Source organism: Callorhinchus milii, unplaced genomic scaffold (assembly GCF_018977255.1).
Source record: "Callorhinchus milii isolate IMCB2004 unplaced genomic scaffold, IMCB_Cmil_1.0 Scaffold1, whole genome shotgun sequence".
NCBI lineage: Eukaryota > Metazoa > Chordata > Chondrichthyes > Chimaeriformes > Callorhinchidae > Callorhinchus > Callorhinchus milii.
Genome location: NW_024704742.1, coordinates 117579848 through 117597655, shown reverse-complemented (window position 1 = coordinate 117597655; position 17808 = coordinate 117579848). Strand labels below are relative to the sequence as shown.

At 38.5% G+C, this 17808-nt stretch overlaps 1 protein-coding gene across 1 annotated transcript; it reads right to left on the bottom strand.

Annotated features, from left to right (window-relative positions):
* Nucleotides 1–1294: 1294 nt before the first annotated feature.
* s100z (S100 calcium binding protein Z) lies at nt 1295–12664 on the bottom strand. Its single transcript, XM_007905393.2, has 3 exons — nt 12627–12664; nt 12021–12173; nt 1295–1459 (listed from the first exon to the last, which is right to left on the bottom strand). The coding sequence occupies exons 2-3, from the start codon at nt 12159–12161 to the stop codon at nt 1295–1297; spliced, it is 306 nt and encodes a 101-aa protein (XP_007903584.1). The 5' UTR covers nt 12162–12173; nt 12627–12664.
* Between the last annotated feature and the right edge of the window lie 5144 nt (nt 12665–17808).

The following is a 17808-nucleotide window of genomic DNA, read 5'->3' as shown; positions in this document are numbered from 1 at the left end:
GCATTTTGTCAATCTTTTATCATATACATTTTAAATATTTTCAATTGAAGATAATTGAAGGAAGACACATACATGTATTTTATTTGTATGTTTTCTGGTATACACAACATATACTTAGACACACCATATTGTTGACCATGTGAATATTTGCCCAGATTAAGTTATACAGATTAGAAGGTTGCAGGTTCCGAAACTAGTTTGTGCTGTTAGCCAATTTCAGATGGGGTTTGTATTTAATATAGCACCTTTTACACTGTGAGGAAATTTCAAAGAGTTTCACAGGATAGACTGTAAAGTGTAGTGACTGTATTTTGTAGGCCTCACCCTTACACACACATGACTGGCCCATCTAATCTCATCTCTCCAGAACACTCATCTACCGTTACCCCCCATCAGTGCATCAAACTGCTTTCTAAATCAGTTTTGTGTCCTGGGCAGTTCCACTCTTCCTGACACCCTGTTCTAGTCTTTGATTACCTTCTGTGTAATGAAAACCTTCCTGCTACTGTCCTGAAATTCCTCTTTACAACTCTAAACCTATGTCCTCTTGTTCTACTGTCTTATACATATTAAAGTATTGATCTCGGTTTACTTTTTAAATCTCATTTAAAACTATGAGGTCTCCTATGAGTTGTCTTCTCTCAAGACCGAAGAAGCTCTCTGGTTCCTGCCTTGTGTGAGGGGTGCTATATCAATGCAAGTTGTTGTTGGTGAAGAGCTCTAGCTTGTCTAATCGTTGTTCAATCCCACTGTGCTCTCCTTCCATTATCAAACTAATGTTCACAGTTTTGTTTGAACTTCACCACTGTGACTATCGTGATCAGAGCACCATCTGCAGACATGGCTATCAGTTCCCTCTCCATTTCCTTGTTTTACTGGGGTACTCCTTTCAATTTATTTGCAAACTCCTCAGAGAGCTAAAAGTGTTCGTTGAATGATCCATTTATAATAATAATGATAATCATCCTTGCATTTGATATAGCGCCTTATCACATCATTGAGACATCTCAAAGCTCTTCACAGAATATATTGTAAAGTGAATTGACTGTGTATTTTCTGGGCAATCATCGATTAATATCCAGATTACTTGATTTCCCATTAATATACCCTAGTGTAAAAATAAAAGCAACCTTATCATGTAATTAGTAGACAATTTATTGTGCTAAGAATTAATTCTATATTCTTACTTACAAAATAATTTAAGTAATTTTACAGTATTTCTAAGTGAAAAATAGGTTTATATAATTTCTTTAAGATGGTGTTCACCAAGATGCCTGTTTTGAAGATGTCAACGCTAGTGGGTTTTGCCTTTTTTTCTAAGTTGCTCTTCAAAGAAGTCATTGCATGCAACAGTTAGAGCCCCAACCAAAATAACAAATTCATTGAAATCCACTTCATTGTCTTTATTTGCATCAAGATCTCTCATGATTTTGTCCACGAGGGATGGGTCCTTCTGTGACTGAAAAAGAAAAAAAAGGAAGCAGTTAGAACAACAACTTGCATTTATATTATGCACTTCATGCAGGATAGTGTCTCAGAGCCATGTAATTGGACAAATTTAAAACATGCTACAGGATGAGTCATTGAAATACTGAAGATAAACCTTCTAAAGCATACAGAAGTCACTTAAATAGCTCGCCCAAGAATAATGTTGAGTTTTTTTTAAAAATTACCAGCTAAATACAATTGCTAAATCACAAAATAAGGCGAGGCTACTGTTGCCTTAAGTTGTATAATTATTGGTATGCAACAAAACCCTCTGTCAGGACAGCAAATCAGAAAATCAGTAAATCCAGAATTTCCATGCAAAATATTAACTCAGGAGTCAACTGGATTCATATGGGAAAAAACAAGTCATTTTTAAAAGAGTCAGAACTGACGTACAGCATAGTGCAGGATAGAATTGTATAAATTTAAATCGCCGAAGGAAGTCATTCAGACCGATGAGTCTCCACTGGTTCTGAGTAAGATGTATTTTTAAACTCACTGCTCTATCCTATCCCCATACTCTTCAAGCTTTTAACTTTCATACACATGATAAAATGTACCTGTTAAACTATTTGTTGATATTTTTTGCTCATGGAGATAGGGTTAATGTAAAACAAAGCACCACAAATAAATCACTATTTTTCCTTCCATTTGTGCAGGCTTGAAGTTTCTCCTCAGATTTCAAAAAAACAGTGCAGTTGCAAGGCAAATTGTGCATGTAAATTACAAAATTCTTGATGTTTGGACATATTATGTTACTGATCTAAATGTAAATCTAAAGCAAAGTAGAATTTCACCTCTATGGTTTTAACCATTTATTTCTGGGCTTCCATTCCAACCCCCTTTCTCTCATGGTCCCTGCAAGTTCAAAATTTCACTCGCAAAATATACAGTCAATTCACTTTACAGTATATTCTGTGAAGCACTTTGAGATGTCTCGTTGACTTGATAAGGCGCTATATCAAATGCAAGGATTATTATTATAATATTACAAATATGGGTAAACTGCATTGCTGAACAGTATTTTAGTCACTACTCCTTGTCACACTGTCATGGGTTTGGGTCATCCTCTCATTAACTCTGTGTTTATTGAAGACTTTTCTTTATAGCTTTGATTGTAGTGTAGAGCAGCTATCAAATGAGCTGTATTTTAGAAGTAAACAGTAGAAAATACCACCTCCATATTATTTCAACAATTTGATCATTCTTTCACTCACTAAATCACTTAGGGGATTATTCACATCCCCTTCTACCCCCATTGAATTTAAATGGAGGGGGATTTCGAATTAATGAAGGATAGAAGTTAGTATTAATGATGGTGCTATCTTACCACATATTTTTCGCCCTCAACTCTCATTCTAATTCCAGAAATAGCATACAATGATTCCAGCCACATTTATGTAAGTACAGTATAGTAGCTATAGCTTTTCTGACATTGGAGCTTTTATGTTCTTAACCATGCTAATATATATTTGACTAACACTTTACCATAATGTCGCATTCATGATATTACATACAGTTAGCAGCCAACAGCACTGACACTAATAAGTAGATCTGCTTATAAATCATACTTGAAACATGACATTATAGTTGATGCATTCTGCAATGTAAAATGATTTTAATTTCAGTTGATTTTTAGAAAATAATTATCTTCTCTATGGTACATTTTTTAAAAGTTAAATGATTATCTTGATCATCCTTTGCTTTCTGTCTGTTTCATTAATTTTCTGAATGACTTTGTTAAATACTGATATCTGAGAGAATCATCAGGAAAACTGCCTGAGAGGACTAACTGAGCTGGCTGACCCAGAGAGCTGCATTAATATCAACTTACACAGAAAGACAGATACAATCATTAAACCAGAGTGCTTTAGTGCTCCACTCTTTTGAAACTCACAATTGTAGAGAAAATCTCAGTTTATGAGATGACTGTGTGTGGGCTAAACAGTAGAACTGAGTACTGAGTTGAATATATTGATCTAAAGTGCCCTGAATTGCAAGATTCTGCATTGTGGTATAAACGAGTGTAAAAGTAGAGACCGGTGAATTTTAAACTGGTTTATCAATAGCGCAGAATCTTCCAGAGGCAGCAAATCCATATATAACTTACAATATGTACATTGTCATCTGAGTTCCAGTGCTCCAATCTCTGGTTATGTATATCAGATCCGATTACAGTATCACACTTTATAGATAGGTTCTTCATTGTAGCATGATGACAATATCTACTATGTTTCTTAATAATAATAATTCTTGCATTTGTTACAGTAATCGTTAAATTGAACCCTCTCAAAATGCTTCACAGTTTTCAGTAAACATACAAGACAAATTTACATTTATATAGAGCCTTTCACATCAGAAACACATCCCAAACCACATAACAGTACTGACCAGCCACCCGAGCTGGTGGGGCAGAACTGAGGTGGGTACGAAGGAGAACATCTTTGCCATGAACTGTATATTTTGTTGGCAAATGCCACTGCCACTGCCAATTTGCGCACAGCAGTGTCCCACAAACAGCTATGAAGTGAGTGGCCAATTTTATCTCACGGATTGTTGATCAGGACACCAGAAAAAACTCCAAAGGTGGGATAGAGTTCTTTTATATTGCTAGAAATATTTTGTAATTATTTTGTTATATGTAAATTTAGGATAACTTTCACACCGAATTATCACATTGTTTTGTGTATGGTAAACATAGAATCCGGATTTTATAATTAGCGTATCAATGAGCCTGTGAATTTTGAAGAAAAATCTGATTAACAACATATACATTTGAAATCTAGGTGTGTCATATCTCAGTAATGTGAAGACACGGAAAATAATAATGACCATAGGAATGACGCCATTTCATTCCCATTTTCATTCCTCAATGTTCTCCCTTAGGATATATATATATATCTCAAGACCCTCCTCTTCCACCATACCATTGGCCACCCCCCTTCCCCTCCCCTCCCTTCCCCACCCCGACCCCAGCTCGGGTCTGAAATGCTGCACACTGTCCAGCGCCTTGGGACATCCTCCCGACGTGAAAGGTGCTATACAAATGTAATCTTGTTGTTGTTGTATTTATATATCCCCATATCTCCTAAGATAAGACATATGCTTTTTCAGTTATAAAGGTGCCTTCTTTGTAATCAATATCGCTTACATGGCATTTACAAATTATAATTGTTTACCATCTATTCCTATTTTCATAATTATACTTCAATTTAAACTTCTGAATATATGATAAACTTCTGAATTTTGAATTATGAACAAAAAAGTGAGAATATTTAGGTTGTTAATATCACAGGCACCACCTTCACTTCCTCCTCCTGTAGCGTTAACACAGATAAAGCAAAAATTACCATGAGCCTTGGGATGGCCACCACTGCTCTAGAGAACCACCAAAAGCCTGAAATGGATCCTGGTTTTAGGCTTAAAAAGGATTATCTTAAAATTTAAGATTGTGTTTCATTTTAAATTCAGTCTTAACTTGGAAGCCAATTTTCAGCAGGACTCAAAAAGATCCATTGCTGGTTGGTTTTCTGCATAATGAAAGAATGACAAACAAAAGATAATGTAACAGTGCATCAGTTTTATTAAGCTGTGCAGTGTTAGCCATGTATGTGTTTTACGTTCTTCACTCCTTGTGAGCCATGACATCTCTGTGCTTGTTCTAGATATACTGTAGAAAGTGAAAGGACTTGCAATTTATAGAACTTTACCACAACATCTCAAACACTTCACAGGAAATAATTGAATATCAATTAGATCTCTAGCAATGGTATAGCACTGGTGGCTGTATAGCCATTTGTAAAGCAGCAGGAGACAGAGGAGAACAGTTGGTTGTATGTAATTATAATAATGCTTGACTTTCATATAGCGCTTTATCACATCATCCCAAAGTGCTTCACATGATTCACTGTAAAGTGTAATGACTGTGTTTTCCTGCATTTGTGCAAATACCTCCAGTGCTCTAGAGTTCTTAGAGGCCTGCAGTCAATCATGTAATGCTACATGATGGCACAGAACTACTGCTACTAACTGAACTTGTGCTATTCCATGTGTGTCCAGCTTCAAATGAGATAGAATGGCTGACAACTGATGCTCAGGAGTGTGATTTCTGCATCATTGTCTGATGTTTGACTGCATTCCCCTTGATCTGTGAAGAGGACAGATGATGCATTATGAACACATAAGAACACTTGACCTCTTGGGTCCTATACTGACATAAAATGCATTATAATTTGCCTGTGCACAATCAATAAGTTAGATAACATATTGTCCATATTGTAGAATATGTGATTAATATGGTACTTACTACAGTGCAGGGTTCTTTGTGGTCCATCTTAATAGGTCCAGACTCTCTGGTGAATATCCTATTCACACACTGTATGAATGCTTTCACATGTCAAAGCCTGTGTCCTATAATGTGAGAATTTCCCTTTAGACATAGGAGATGAGTGGGATTTCAGATACATTGATCTATCCAATGGAAACTCCTTTCTGTCAATACATTTACTCTCCTATCATAACTTGTGTATGTAATTTGTTGTTACCACTGCTAAAACCTAATTTGCCTCATTCCTGTTACCATTTCTGTCAACCAAGTGATTTAAATTAAGTCAATTAAACTTCTATAACTAAGGTACAACTTTCCCTCGTGCATATCCTGTACCCTTACTTTAAAGTCATATTTCTACTTTACCTTTGTGCTTCTCCTGAAATTGTGTAACTTCTTCCAGAGTCCAACCAGGCATTGCAACACCATTGCCGATATTAGTGATATATGGTCATCCCGTCTTTGCAAGTCTCTTTGTTACTATGTTGTTCATTAGCCTTTGCAGCCTCTGTGTTGATGCTGGCTGCTTTGTGCCTTATTGGTGAGTGATTTTCCCCATTCCTCACTCCAATGTCTGGTTCTTGAAATTTGCAGAATCTATTAGGATCAAGTGTCTCAGTGGCTGGTTGAATTCATTTAGCACAGATAATTTCTGATAAGCTTCAACTTTGTTGTCTTCCACNAAAAATTATTTCTCACAGTTATTACTAAGAAATGCCACACACTTCTGTCAAAAGATCGATTAATAGTTACAAGAACATGTCTGTTATGATCTGGACAATTGTGTTCCACTCTGTGTTTAACAACTGCCTTTATTGTAAACTGAAACCTTAAATTGGTTTGGATTTGTCAGGCTCTATTCTCAGTCATTTCCTCTTTAAAATCTCCATGCTCCCGCTCGGTAATGTCATCTGCAGGCATAGGTAACGTCCTTACTTAATCTTGGCATCAAGCTCCACCACTATTAAGCTCTCCAAGATGGTACCCGGTATGAAGGGCATTATATAAATGCAAGTTGTTATTGTTGATCTTGAAAATAATAACACCAGCATTTGTTGTGCGCTATTACTTTGGAACTTCTCAAAATTCTTTGAGAAAACTTAATTTCTCGGGACAAACTGTGCAACCCCATAATGCAAAAACAAGGCATTGGTAGACATCCTATTGCTCGTCCAGCTAGGATCATCAGACTGCCTGGTTATCACCATCAGGGCATTAGACTGCCTGGTTATCACCATCAGGGCAATAGACTGCCTGGTTAACACTAGCCAAGTGGGAATTGCTCCATTGACAATATCATCCCCTCCAAGTCCTACTGATTCGCCAGGTATGCTGGACAGTTATCAACAATAACCCAGGAGTACTATGTATCTGCCTGTCAGAAGTATTCAATGTTCAAATTAATCACAAAGTTGATGCAAAGGGTTGATTGATCACCTTGATCACTTCTGGGTTAGATTTCTCCACTCTTTCTCTTGCTGACCTCCATATTTCTTCAACTTAAAATACTTCAACTCATTCAGAACGTAAAGGATCAAATCCTGTTCTGCACAAAGCCCTGCAATTCCATGACATCATGCGTGTCAGTGTTGACCAGCTCTGTCGTGCAACAGATTGGCTTCAAGTTCTTTCTCATTTCAAATCCCTCACTGATCTTCCTGTGTCCTTCCTATCTGTCCTATATCCTTCTGAAGCTCGGTGTTCCATTCCTACTCTCCATATTTCTAATTTAGACTTATAGCTCATGCCCACTCCCCCCATCCCATCATCAAAAGCTAAGCTTTCAACTGCTATTTCCTATGCTCTGGAACAATTAGTCAAAACTGATTTGCTTTCTAACCTCTCTCCCGACTTTCACAAAAACTTTCAAAAATCTCCTAAACACTGATTCTTCAATGATCACTTCCAACTTCCTTTATTTCATGCTTAATGTGTTAAGATCTTTTGAGAAGTGATTTTACGTAAGCGTAGCTATATAAATGCAAGTTTTTGTTATTCAGAAAATCCAATTGTCTGACTAGATCTTCAACTCTAAAAGGAAAGTTATCTGCTGGAAAGTTAACCTATTACAGGCATAATACAATGAAGTTTAATGTATGAGATACAAGTGGATGGGAAAGATTCCAGAGGTCCCGAGACCACATAAAGCAACCCCAATCTGGACTCCAGTATCCCCAAGAATTGCTGGAGTTAGCCACAAAATGTTGGTGTCCTGTAGAGCTACAAAATGTTGTTGTCCTGTAGGGTATTGGTTAGAGTGCTCGCCTCGCAAGCAAGACAACCTGGGTTTGATTCCCGGGCAGGGCAAAACATTAGACAAGTTTCCTTATTCCACACGCCTCTGTTTACCTAGCAATAAGTAAGAACCTGGTTGTTAGTCAATTGGCCGATCGCTTTTCGCAGCTTAATAATCGCTTCAATTTTTTTTAAAAAAAATAATAATTTGGTCACTCAATTCACGACTGTTTGTGGGACACTGCTGTGCACAATTGGCTGCCGTGTTTCGATCACACAATATTCAGTTAATTCACTTTACCGTATATTCTGTGAAGTGCTTTGAAACATCTCAAAAACGTGATAAGGCGCTATATCAAATGCAAGGATTATTATTATTAAATTGACACTTAGTAAGAGATCAATGAATCACTGGAAAATGTGTTTACTTCTGATCTGACTTTCTCTTGCTGGGGTGCTGGTGCTGGTTGCCCCTGTTCCCTGCCCAAATGGTCATTGTTATATGAGGACGCGGGGCAGGACACTTAACCACAGAAGGCATCACAGACAAACAATAACAACAAAATTATATTTGTATAGCACCTTTCACGTCGGGAGGACGTCCCAAGACGCTGGATAGTCAGTGTTTCGGACCCGAGCTGGGGGCTGGGATTGGGGAGGATGTAGGGCAGTGGGGGAATGAGGGTGATTGTAAACACGGTCAAAGAAGAGAGTTTTGAGATGGGTCTTGAAGGAGGCAAGGAAGGGGTTGAGGCAGAGGGACTACGGGATGGAGTTCCAGTGGATGCAGACTGGCAAGAGGCCCACCCGGCAACGTGAAGCAGGCCGGCGCCCACTGAGCAGAGGGAGCGGGCAGGTTGTTAAGATGCTCTCCCCATCTGTTCACCACACATGTGCACAACCAGTACAGGATGCTTTTTAGCGGGATCGGGAGCAACAATCTGGCTAGTATTTCCTTCCCTATCCCTTGGAATACTGAGGCTTATTTAGTCTCCTCATGCAGGCTTGGCAAACTCTGCACGAACCAGGATTTGAACCAGCAAATTTGAACCAGGATTTGAACCAGCAAACTCCTGATTTGTTGCTCTATTCACAACATCATCTGGGCTGCCACCCAACACATCTCTTTTTAATACATGGAAAGTGTCCAAAATAGAAGTGTGGCATTTCCCTGCACAAGTATTCGTCATCGCGATTAGCTTAACATTCACAAACAAAAAATGCAGCTATCAGCAAAATACAAAATGCTGTCAAATTCAGACACTGATGGCCTAAAATGGATTTCAGCTGCTACCTGATTTACATAGCAGTTAAGACAGGAATTCTTGTCCAGAGATAATCCTCATTGGGGACACATACAATGATGCATTTGATTACTTAGTGGCTTGACCTAAATGACAGCTAAGAGCAATGGGAATAGAAAAAGCAATGAACTGTATTGACAAATGTACATAGTTGGATTTGAGCATTATTGCACATTAGAGGTCAACTTTGCCTGCTGAGGGGCACATATTAGTATTGATATCAGATAATAATAATAATAATAATCCTTGCATTTGATATAGCGCTTTTCACGTCGGGAGGACATCCCAAAGCGCTTCACAGAACACACTGTAAAGTGAATTGACTGTATATTTGTGGGCGAACGCGGCAGCCAATTGCGCACAGCAATGTCCCACAAACAGTCATAGATTGAAAATGACCAATTTATTATTGTTTTTGGTTTTGGAGGGATTATTATTAGGCGTGTGGAGTAAGGAAACTTGCCCAAGGTTTCGCCCTGACCTGCCTGGGATTGAACTCAGGTCTCTCGCTTGCAAAGTGAGTGCCCTAACTACTGAGCTACAGGACTCCACATAATCAAAGTCAAGATTTTTTTCCGTCAGATTTCTTTGGACAAAAGCAGTTTCTGTGATTGCTGAAGAATAATCAACTGCTAACTGAAGTAGGTGATCAATATTCCTTAATTAGTGACATTAGTTGATATTGGAACAGAAACTGCCTCCCTTAGAGTGGACCACCACCTCTGATCTATGGCACATACAACACAGGAAAGGATGATTCAAGCTAAGATATATAGAATATCTAAAGTGTGTAGCGCTGGAATTGAACCAACTAAAACCAAACAGTTTATAAGTACAAGCACTGGCATCCTACCAACATGAAAGGCACTCTATAAATGTAAATTGTTATTGTTGTTGCAAACTTCTTGCTACTTTTCTAGCTAAGAGCTGAATTAGCTCCAAGGTGACATGCTTGGCAACGGAATATCGGAATAGAGTCAACCCTCTGCTGCAGTCTCAGTAGTCTGATCCCTGAACCTGGTGGGTCTGCAGTACTCCAGGGCACTGCTCATGATAGACTAGCCAGCCAGGATCATTGGCAGGATTTGGAGGGACAGACCAGTCATTAGGAGCAGGGATTCTTCTAACTCACTCCTGTTTAGTCTGCAAGTTCAAATGGGTAAGGTTGTCCTAGCTGGACAAGCAGCAGAAACCTTGCTAAACAGTTCTTTCAATGGCAAGCTATGCGGTTTTAGATGGATAATCTCCAACACTATTCCTACACACCCTTGGTTTAACTGACACACCCTGTCAGTTCACCTAAAACCACAGCATGAAAACCGCAGTTAATATTTATGTACTGTAAAACTACTTGCCTGCAGTCATTTATCAATGCTTCACTCGCCTTATTTATTCTGAACGCCTATAGGCTTTCTTGGTATTTCAAAGGTAATTAGTGTGATATCACACAGAGGCTAATGTTACACTCTGGAATCAAACTTAACTAAAGAGAAAGCATGAATTAAAAACAGTGGGCAATAAATTCCATCTGGATCTACATTTAACATTTTCAGAACATTTCAGAGAATTTGGCAATTTCTAAAACACCATCTTAAAAGAACTTACAGAAAACCAGCTTCAAAGATAAGACTAGATTCAACGATCTGTCAAATTCTGCACGCTCTGGAATGTGATATAAATAATGAAACCATTTTTTCCCAGGTGAATTCCTCCCCTAGTATCTCCTATTTCTTGACAACTAATATGAACATCTAATAGTTATATCATTGAATGACACCAGTAAGTAAGAAAACAGATCTGAGGCCCAAAATTCTGAACAAGCCTGTTCCATGTACATTTTAAGAATAGGCAAAGAACTTTTAGCCAGGACCAGGGCCGGATTGGTAGACAGGAGTGCCCCATGAATGGCTCCAGATGCTTACCACCCCATGCAGCCGAGGTCAGAAGTTCCATATAAGTGCTGACAAAGTGTTTAAACGCACTGATGTTTTATGTTTTTTGGACCCCTGTGTATTTTGCAGGCAGCAATTCCTTGTGAAGAGTTTTGAGATGTTTTGAAGTATCCAAGCTCTATATCAAATGCCAGGATTGATATTCTACTATTGCTTATGGTTTTGCCTTAAAAGATGTAATGAAATCCACTCAACATTTTAAAAAAAAAACAGGCTACATTACAGTATAACATAATAAAACTATAATTTCTAGCATAAAACTGGAGGCTGTAGAAGCATAAAAGCATAAAGGAAACTATGCTCACATGTAAAGAAGTACAATAACGAATCCTCAGTGATGTAGTCTCATTTCAAAGCAAGGCAGGAGATGGAAATCTCTCTGCAGGCTAGATACAGCAAGGTGAATCAAAGTGGTGCTTGTGAGTCTCGATGACAGAAGAGCTCATGCTTGACTTGGAACTGCATGTCACGATCAAACAAGAAAAGCTGACCCAATGCAGCCCATCTGCGGAGACCTTACAAAAAGCCTGTGTCTTGGGTTCCAGTTCTAAAGCGGAGCGTGGAACACCCAGTAAACACAGATGACCTTACATCGTGACATTCTGCGTGTAAAATATATAGAAAGAGAAACTGAAAAAAAGGATAAAACAACCAAAGAAAAAACTCCATTGTGCAAATTTCCCCCCGTCCAATCCCCGAGCCTGTTGCTCTTACCTGAAGGAAATGGTCGAGCTCACTGTTGAGGAGGTCTTTGAGTTCACCTTTGTTGAGTTTGTACTTGTCCCCCTCTTTGCCCGAGTAATTGTGGAAAACATTGATCAGACTATCCATGGCACCCTCCAGCTGAGATGGCATCCTGGCAAAGATCTGAGGGGCAAGGCACATTCACACATGTGAAGACCACTCTATCTTGCATCAAATTAAACATTTTATAACTGGAGAGCAAAGTCAATAAATATTAATAATAATAATAATCTAGATGAACTGATGGAAGAGAAATATACACAGCGCCAGATACAGCAATCACCAGATAATATCTTCACTGATAACTCAGCATAATTCAGCCTACAGCTGAAAGTTATAACATGATCTTATTCATTACCTGGAAAGGTATGAATAACACCAGTATTGTAGTACCTACAAAACACTCCAGATTACAAATATGGATGTTAAATGAAAAGCCATTACTGAATGTATTATTCCTTCCAGAAATTAAGATGCAAAACCGTGCACAGGCCCCTCTGTGTGTAAATCCATATCTACGTTAACCAACAGAAGGCAGTGAAAGGGGCAAGTGATTAAAAAAAATCAGGCAATTACCTGTAGAGTGAGAGGAAGGTGGAATCAAACACGGCGTCAGATCCTGGACTGGTATTAATCCCTTTCTGCAGACTTTATACCTGAAAGGTTAATTCAAACACACCTATTTCACTAAACGTACATTGCACTAACCAGTCACAACAAAATAGATTCATCAATTAAGGACAGGAACAAAAACATCTGTCCTGTGGTGAGCTGTCCCCTCCTGAGACGCCCAGCAAGGTGTGTGGATCAGTGTCGGATCAGCAGTTTGCTGGATTCAGGGAAGGTCTGTGAAGGTCACAAAATGCTTTTTTTTTATGCTTGGATGCAATTTTCCTTCATTGTAAAATCTATTTGTAAAGGTGTGTTTGGCCTAAGCAGGGCAATTTGTAAACAAGAACCATTTAATACTTTAAAACCAACAATGTACACACAATGATTCTAATACAAGTGATGTATAGTGTCTCTCGTTTTCTTTGGCAACTCTGCATGAGCACTATTAGTGCATGTTATTCGCTGGTCTACTTCAGAGTCTGTGGCAGGTGTTTGAATCCCCTTGCTGGGATTACTTTTTCCTTCCTTCCTCTCTCTCTGTGGGAAATAGACAGGCTTAGAGACACCATTAATATTATAAGAGTCAGTGTGGTAATTGAATTATTTTCCCCATTTTCATCCCCTATTCTCCTTTTCTCTCCTTCAGGTGGTGATTCATACTTGTTCAGGGTTTCACTAGTTAGCAGTCCCCAGTGCCTCACTAAAGTGGTCATTCTTCATCTGAGAGTCTAGACAGTCATTGATATCAGTCACTGTCATTCGACAGGGAATGGATTAAAACCACAGCCAAACCCCATCAATTACCTAAACTTTAAAATAATAATAATTATCTTTGCATGTAATAAAGCATCTTTCAGTCAGGAGGACATCTCAAAGCCCTTCACAAAATATTATTATAAAGTGTAGTGAATGTGCAATTTGAAGGTAAATACATCAGCCAATATGCACTTAGTAATGACCCACAAACAGCCTTGAGGTGAATGATCCATTTTATCTGGGGAATTGTTGTCAAGGACACCAGGAGTAACTCCTTATTTTCGAGACGTGCCATGGGATCTTTGATGTTGGGGACATCAGGTTAACATATCATCCAATGAAAGGAACCTCCAACCTTGCAGCATACCATCAGCACTGCATTAAAGTGTTAGAGTAGACTATGAGTTTAAAGTTCTGATGTGGGGCTTGATTCTACAACCTTCTAACTCAGAGGCAAGAATGCTACTAACTGAGTGGTACAATTTAAATAATATCTAAAGGATACAATTGAGAATGTACATTTGACAACTACAGTATCTTGTTCCTAATATCGCAGTGTATGATTGTTTTATACTTTAAAAAATCAAATGGAAGTAAAGTTCAGCAGTTCGATACTCTTCGTTTCTTTTGTTGGTTGCAAATTTAGTATTTAAACTAGCAAAACCTGTCTGGGGGTATTATGTATAATAATCCTTGCATTTGACATAGCGCCTTATCACATCGTTGAGACGTCTCAAAGCACTTCACGGAATATACTATAAAGTGAATGGACTGTATATTTTGTGGGTGAAACGCAGCAGCGAATTGTGCACAGCAGTGTCCCACAAACAGTTGTGGATTGAGTGATCAAATTATTATTTTTACAATTTTTTTTAAGGGATTATTACTCCCAGAAAGCGATCCACCAATTGACTAACAACTGGGTTCCTACTTACTGCTAGGTTAACAGAGGCACGTGGAGTAAGGAAACTTGCCGAACATTTGCTAGCGAGGCGAGTTCACTAACCAATACACTACAGGACTCATTATTATTTAGAGAAAGAACCAAATTCAAGCCATGACTGGCAAAAGTTGTGAATTCATGTTGCATCATATCTGCCCAACAGATAATGACTTCTAAAATGATTAGAGGTTACTCATTAGGATTATCTATTTTTCCAAAGATCATTCAGAGGGGAATAAACCCAAATATATCAATGTTTACTTTCAGATGTGTAGATAATATGTTTTGTTTGAGCTTCATATATTGTCCTTGGGGTTTGGAGTCACACAGTTTTATGTTAGTGACAGTGTTGGATTGTGCCTTGGGTTGAGTAACCACTCTTGAGAAGCCCCAAGGGGCTACTCAATTGCAATTGGAAATAATTATGTTTCCTGACATTTGTGAATGAAAAATGGCCAGTGATTGACACCACTATCCCTGAGGTGACATAATAGATCAAAACTGAAGTGAATCTAAAGATCCAGTTTATCAGATGGCTCGAAGACTAAGCTTCAACAGCTATTGTAGTTGGTTACATAGGCATTCCAGTAGGACTTATCCTATGTGCTGTCTGTATCAGAAGATGGAGAATACTCTGGAGGTAGCGTTACTAAAATATATCAAGTGTCTCAAGTTTGGTGATCCAGTTTCCAAACTCACGGTAACAGTTGAAATAAGATTCCAAATTTATCAATAGAATTAATTGGCTACTGTCTGAAAATATTTAGTTTGTCTTAGAGGCTGCTTTACAGTTGTCACAAAATTAGTTTCCTCAAATTATTTGTTGTAGTAAAATAACCCACTTATTCAAATGAGCGTAGTGTGTGGTAAGGATGTTCAGTTTTTGATGACACAGATGATATTCAATAGCACATGAGGTTGTGCATAACCCATTCTAGCAGATGAAGTAGATAGGTTATGGACCCCAGCATTTTTATAACAAAAACAACAACAACTTGCAGTTATATAGTGCCCCTCAGGCAGAGTAGAGTCTCTCAGCGCTTGTTAGTGACAGAGGACGATTCCGAGTTGGGGGGAGGAAGAGGAAAGTCTTCAGGTAATAGGACCCCTACACTTCAGGTATAGGAACCCATACTGCACCCATCACTTTTAATTCCCCTTTATTCCAATTAGAGAAATTTTGCCTAAAAAATATGCAGTCAATTAAATTTACAGTATATTCTGTGAAGTGCTTTGAGATGTCTCGAAGACGCGATAAGGTGCTACATCAAAGTGCAAGGATTATTATTATTATTGTTGTTACCCTACTGTACCAGGCGGATTTACCACTTTCTATACCTAAGGCTCCAAATTTCTCAAGGTTGAATCCTGTAGTGTATGTGGAGTCCTGTAGCGTGTTGGTTAGAGCATTCGCCTCGCAAGTGAGAGGACCCAGGTTTGATTACCGGGCAGGGTGAAACCTTAATATTCCTTCACATGCAGAGAAAGAGTGTTAGAGGGTATGGGATAAGATCTGGGAATTGGGATTAAATAGAGATGATAGGGAGAAATTATTTTCACTGGTTGATGAGACGTTGATTGGAGGGCATCAATTTTTGTCAGTGAGGAAAAGAACAAAAAGGGGAGATGATGGGGATTTTTTTTTAACAGCAAGTTGTTTAAGACGTGAAATGCCCTGTTAGTTACGGCAGTCAAAGTAGGATCCATATTAGCTTTCAAGGGGAAACAAGATCAAAATTTAAAAAGGAATAATTTACTGGGTATGGGGAAAAGGGCAGGTAAATGGAACTGAATAGATTGTTCATTCAAAGAACTAAAACAGGCATGATGGGTTGGATGACCTTCTTCTATGCTGTCCATTTTTATGGTTCTGAGATGGATGACTTCTTGGAGGAACAAATACCAACATGAAAAAATGGGCCAAATGACCCAAATGCTGCTTTGGAAATTAGAGAAGAATGTATTTGACAACTGTATATGATACTACAGCTTTAGGAGCTGCAAAGAATCAGAATAGAAAAGGAAGGGCATCAGGTATGATCTGAAAATGAGGACGAATGGGGCAAGGCTGAGGGATTGACGAAGAGAGTTCCAAACTGGTCTGCCTTTCCTGCCAATGAGCCAGGCGGGATGTGCTGTCGTCAGCATTGCCATGCAATACTGTGGACCCGCCTGGCTCATGCTATTTGCTTCAACCACAGTTCTAGCAGTGAGTTCCACATTCTCATCACCTTCAGTGTGAAGAAGTTTCTCCTTGACTCCCGATTGGATCGACTACTAACTATCATCTTTCTGTCAGCAGCTTGGGCACACATCATGTGGGAGTGGAAAAAGAGGAGGAGAAGGGGACAGGAGCAGGTGACAATAATATTCGGCTCAAATTTAATGAAAGGCTCTATATATATGCAATGTTGTTGTTGTTGCTGTTTGTATGGACACATTCTGACACTCAATGTGAAGTAAATAGCATATAATGGCCACCTGGCTAAAATAACAAATGGTGATTGATGCCTAGGGCTGGATTTGGTCCCATTTGAAATAAGGGAAATTCCTATTTGAATCACAGTCACCACAATTCATTTAGCTTGGATTATGAATACAAAACTACAGGATATGAGCATGCAATTCAAGTAGCCTGAAGCAGGGACAGAGATTGAAGATATGATCCTACAAAATAGGGAATATTTGACTCACAGCAAAAGCTATGCACGCTGCCTTAGTTAAATCTTTAATAAGTATCTTTTCAGGACAGTGACAAGGCGATGGGGATTAAATTGGATGGATGAGATGAACAATCTTTAGAGTACAATGGTTCCTAAAAGCAGGCTTCAAAATAGATGTCAAATCTTTTCACCAAATCTGAGGTTGTGCATTGCTTTTGAAAACCTCCTTACATTCATTATTTCTTTTAATCAATCCAGTCCTAGAAAATGACAGCACTGAACAACATCACATTTACATCCAAGATAGTGTCTCAGAGTGTTGGCAGTGGTGGGGTTGGACGCAAAGGAGAATGGGCAGGTGACCATTGGTGCGATTGAAAAGGTGGGTCTTAAAGTAGGATTTAAAGAAAGGAGCAATAGAATTACGCAGAATCTTACAGCACAGAAACAGGTCATTTGGCCCAACTAGTCTAGTTTATACAATAGCGTTCTCTCATCCTAATCCCCTCTCCTATACCCATCTATTTGCTTCTCCCTCATATACACTACTATAATTAAATAAAGAATGCACAACTAATAATTACTAAATTGGAAAACTCCTCAACAGTTTTTTTAAGCAGAGAAAATGTGTTTTATATGAAGTAAGGTGTGGAAAATATGGTAAAAACTCAGTGCCTCCACAGTGCTACTTCCACTTTCCTAAAGTCTACAAGGAAAGGCAATACTGTTTTTTTTTAACCATTATATGACATTAACAACAATAACTTGCATTTATATAGCGCTC